The sequence below is a fragment of the Acomys minous genome (assembly GCF_964271855.1).
Source record: "Acomys minous genome assembly, chromosome: 2".
Classification (NCBI taxonomy): Eukaryota; Metazoa; Chordata; class Mammalia; order Rodentia; family Muridae; genus Acomys; species Acomys minous.
Window position 1 is genome coordinate 47,880,790 of NC_140484.1, and position 3,802 is coordinate 47,884,591.

The 3,802-nt window shown below is 58.8% G+C and overlaps 1 protein-coding gene across 1 annotated transcript; it reads left to right on the forward strand.

Moving 5' to 3' along the window:
* Positions 1–214: 214 nt before the first annotated feature.
* LRRC10B (leucine rich repeat containing 10B) lies at positions 215–3,802 on the forward strand. Its single transcript, XM_084772612.1, has one exon. It carries the CDS (start codon positions 1,858–1,860, stop codon positions 2,734–2,736), a length of 879 nt encoding a protein of 292 aa, XP_084628738.1. The 5' UTR covers positions 215–1,857; the 3' UTR covers positions 2,737–3,802.

A 3,802-nucleotide genomic window follows, 5' to 3' on the forward strand; every position in this document is an offset into this window, starting at 1 on the left:
CTATGGGAAGCTCTGTAACAAAGAAAGGAACTAAAGCTTAAAACAAACAAACAAAAAAGGAAGAAATAAAACACCCTGTGACATAGCATAGGTACACACATTTGTCAAAATACACTCACTTGCACCGAAGGACAGACACCCCCTGCCCGTCTTTCTTTCTCTATATTTATTATTATTCTTTATTTTTCAGATTGGTTCTTACTTTGCTGCCCAGTCTGGTTAACATAGCTGGGATGACAGCTGTGAGTTACCCTAGGCCTCCCCTTCTCCCCGCTCCCATTCTGATACAGGGTCTTGCTGTGTATCCAGGTAGCCTTAAGTCACTTGCACTGGGGGGCACTGTTTCTGCCCCCCAAAGGTTATAGGCATGAGCCACCCCACCTGGGTTCTTGCTGTGTGGTTCCACAAGCTGGCTGACCAGCTGGGGTGATAGAGGTGAGCCAATGTGTCCTCCTTCCACTGTCTTAATGTTAAAATTGTCATGGCAGTAAGTAAGGGTTGGAGGGCGAGGCCCCAGAGAAAGTCTGGAGGGAGAATGTGCGGACTGAGTGCTGAGGATGCAACAATCTCTTGTTCGCACCACCCTCAAGCAGATTTGCCTAATCCCTGGAGGCTGCTTTTCTCTCCATTTCTATGAAATTTATAATTCCTTTTTTAGTTTTTGCGTTGTGAGTCAGAGGCTCTGCTGAGGAAAAATTCACCGGAGGGTCAGGAATGATGTGTTTTCTTTTACTGGCAAGGTGCATGCTTAGGAGGAATTAGGGCTCTTGAGTCACACTGCCTGGCTTCAAATGCCAGCTTTTCTGCTCAACCAGCTTAAGTCCAATCTCTCGAGCTTTGCTCAGTGCCTCTATCGTTAAACTATGGGCAGGAGCTTTTAGCAAAGTGACAGACGCGCTGTGGAGATCTAACAAGAGTGGAGGGGAGGAGGCAGGTCAAAGGGCTGTTGGTGAGAGCAGAACTAAAGTGATTATTGTCGGTGGCACTCAAAGGTGGCCATTTGTTCCAGTCCTCTGCCCACCATAGACACGCAGAGACCTTGGGTGCCCTCGGAGGGATTTGGGTAGGAGCTGCGGGTATGGGGATGTGAAAGCACCAGCAATGGTCTCAACCCGGCGAGGGCGGAGACAAGCGTTCCCACAACTCCTACGATCTAAAAAAGGGCAGAGCATAACACTGTTCTGAGTTACTGTCCTGAAGTGATCTGGACTAGGAGACTGGTTGCACGCCTCTGGACGTGAAAAAAAGCAAGTGACCTCTCCTTTAGATTCTCCTTCAGTATCCCTTTCTTCAGTGCCGGTTTTCTTCCTCCTGGACCCACCCCGACTTGAGGCACACATAGCTACGCCAAATGGCCCGCTGCGGCAGGTGTAGACAACATCTGACGTCGGGGCTCAGCGTTAGCCCTGTGCCAGGTTTGCGCTCAGCGGCCGCCTTGGCTCGCCCTGGCTCCAGCATAGGCTAGCTATCCCGGGATCAGATCCAGCTTCGGGACCCTTCTCTCCTGCCGCCTTGGCCCCGCCCCACCCCGCCCTCCCTCGGTCTCATTGGCAGCCGCACGCGCGTCGGGGGTTGCCAGGGCGACGGGTCGCTAAGCTGCAAGTCAGCTCTAACTCGATCCAGTCGGCCTCCGGCGGAGGCAGTAGGGGAGGCCCGGGGGTGGGTGGCCAAACGGGGTGCCGGGCGGCGGGGCCCAAGCGGGCGCCTCCTCCCGGCCCGGCACGGCCCCCCTCCCGGCACACGGGCAGGCCGGGGCGGGGGGCCCCGGAGGCCGGAGTGGCCGGGGCCCCGTCGGGGCGGCCGGGGCGGAGCGATGCCGGGTGGACGCAGCGGCGGCCCGGGCCGGGGCCCGTGACAATGGGCATCGCGGAGTCCACGCCGGACGAGCTGCCGTCGGACGCCGAGGAGCAGCTGCGCAGCGGCGAGCAGCAGCTGGAGCTGAGCGGGAGGCGGCTGCGGCGACTGCCCAGCGCCGTGTGTGCGCTGAGCCGCTTGCAGAAGCTGTATGTGAGCGGCACCGGGTTGCGCGAGCTGCCCGAGGAGATCGAGGAGCTGCGCGAGCTGCGCATCCTGGCTCTGGACTTTAACAAGCTGGAGCGCCTGCCCGACGGCCTGTGTCGCCTGCCGCGCCTCACGCGCCTCTACCTGGGCGGCAACCGGCTGCTAGCGCTGCCATCAGACTTTGCGCAGCTGCAGAGCCTGCGCTGCCTCTGGATCGAGGGCAACTTCCTGCGGCGCTTCCCGCGGCCGCTGCTGCGCCTAGTGGCGCTGCAATCGCTGCAGATGGGCGATAACCGGCTGCGCGCGCTGCCCGCAGAGCTGCCGCGCATGACGGGCTTGCGTGGCCTCTGGCTCTACGGCAACCGCTTCGAAGAGTTCCCGCCCGCTCTGCTGCGCATGGGCCGCCTGCACATTCTCGACCTCGACCGCAACCGCCTGGGCGGCTTCCCCGACCTGCACCCGCTGCGCGCTCTGCGAGTTTTCTCCTATGACCACAACCCAGTCACTGGACCCCCGCGCGTGGCAGACACCGTTTTCCTAGTGGGCGAGGGCGCCGTCGAGCGTATGGCTGAGCGCGACGAGCCCATTCCGCGGGCTCCAGCCCGGCGTCCAGCCCGGGCCTTTGAGGATGAGGAGGAAGAAGACCTGCTCATAGGGGGTGCAGGACCTAGGGCTCTGGGGCCCGCTAGGGACAGCCTCCGAGCCTTGGAAGCCCCTCCAGGATTGGGTACCTGAGCCTGCCCTGAATAGATGGGCTTGGTCACTCTGGAAGGAGGGGCTGTGGGAGTCCGCGGCTGTCTGGATATCTGTTGTCGCTGGGCCTCTTACTTGGGGGCAGTGAAAGAGTGGCATTGAGCGAGCTGCCTGGCACAAGCAGGCCTGAGGCCATCTTGAGACACTCCTAGGTAGTAAGAAAGATTCCCTGGGCTGACCTCTGGGCAGTTTTCAAACCAAGAAGTCTGGGATAGAGCCACTGATGGTACAGCAGATGAGCTGGTTCTCACCTGGAGCCAGGGTCCCCACTATCCATAGAATCATCCCCACTCTGAGTCTGGATGTCCAGGGTGCCTATCACTTTCGCCTGGAGTTTGGAGCTCCTAGGTCTACCTTAGATATTGCTGAAGTCATTACCTCTGGGGTGGACTGTATGGGCAAACCTGCCCCTCTGTGTGTGTGTGTGGGAGGTCTGGCCAGAGACAGGACATGGGAACTATGCCCAAGATAGCAGCAGATGCAGGTTGGGGCCTAACAGCTCAGCTTTCCTCAGTTCTCCACCGGGTCCCGGACAGCTGTCTGGTGCACCGAAGAGAGGGGCTCCATCCCACTTTTCCTCCTGATTTCTTTCCCCAGCATGGGCTGAATTATTGCTGGGCGAAGAGAGATCTCCCTTCTCTTACAGCCTGTGCCCTCACTTGTCAAGTTTGAGAAGATGCCACTGTGCCTCTAAGGGCCTCCTGTCCCGAAGAGAGAGGGGCTCTGCTCTCTAGGAGGCTGCTCAGGGCCTCTCTAGTGCCTGTACTCTCTACTTCCTTACATGGGCACAGCCAGGGTGGCTGGCACGGCATGGGGCACTGGACGGGCACCGTGTGCCTCTACTCCGTCACCAGGGACAGCCTCCGAAGGGGGTGAGGAGACAGGCTCTGCAATTCCCAGGGCCAGACCCAAGCAATAACAGGAGGAGAGGGCCAGAGGACACTCAGGGACACTGTCAGGGGCTGGGGCCCCGGAAGGTAGTGTTTTCTTTAGGAAGGAAGAAAAAAAAACTGGTTGTAAACATAAATTATATTTCTTGGAGAAAGAA

Coding starts and splice junctions, on each gene's coding strand:
- LRRC10B (XM_084772612.1), top strand. CDS start 1,858: ATGGGCATCGCGGAGTCCACGCCGGACGAGCTGCCGTCGGACGCCGAG.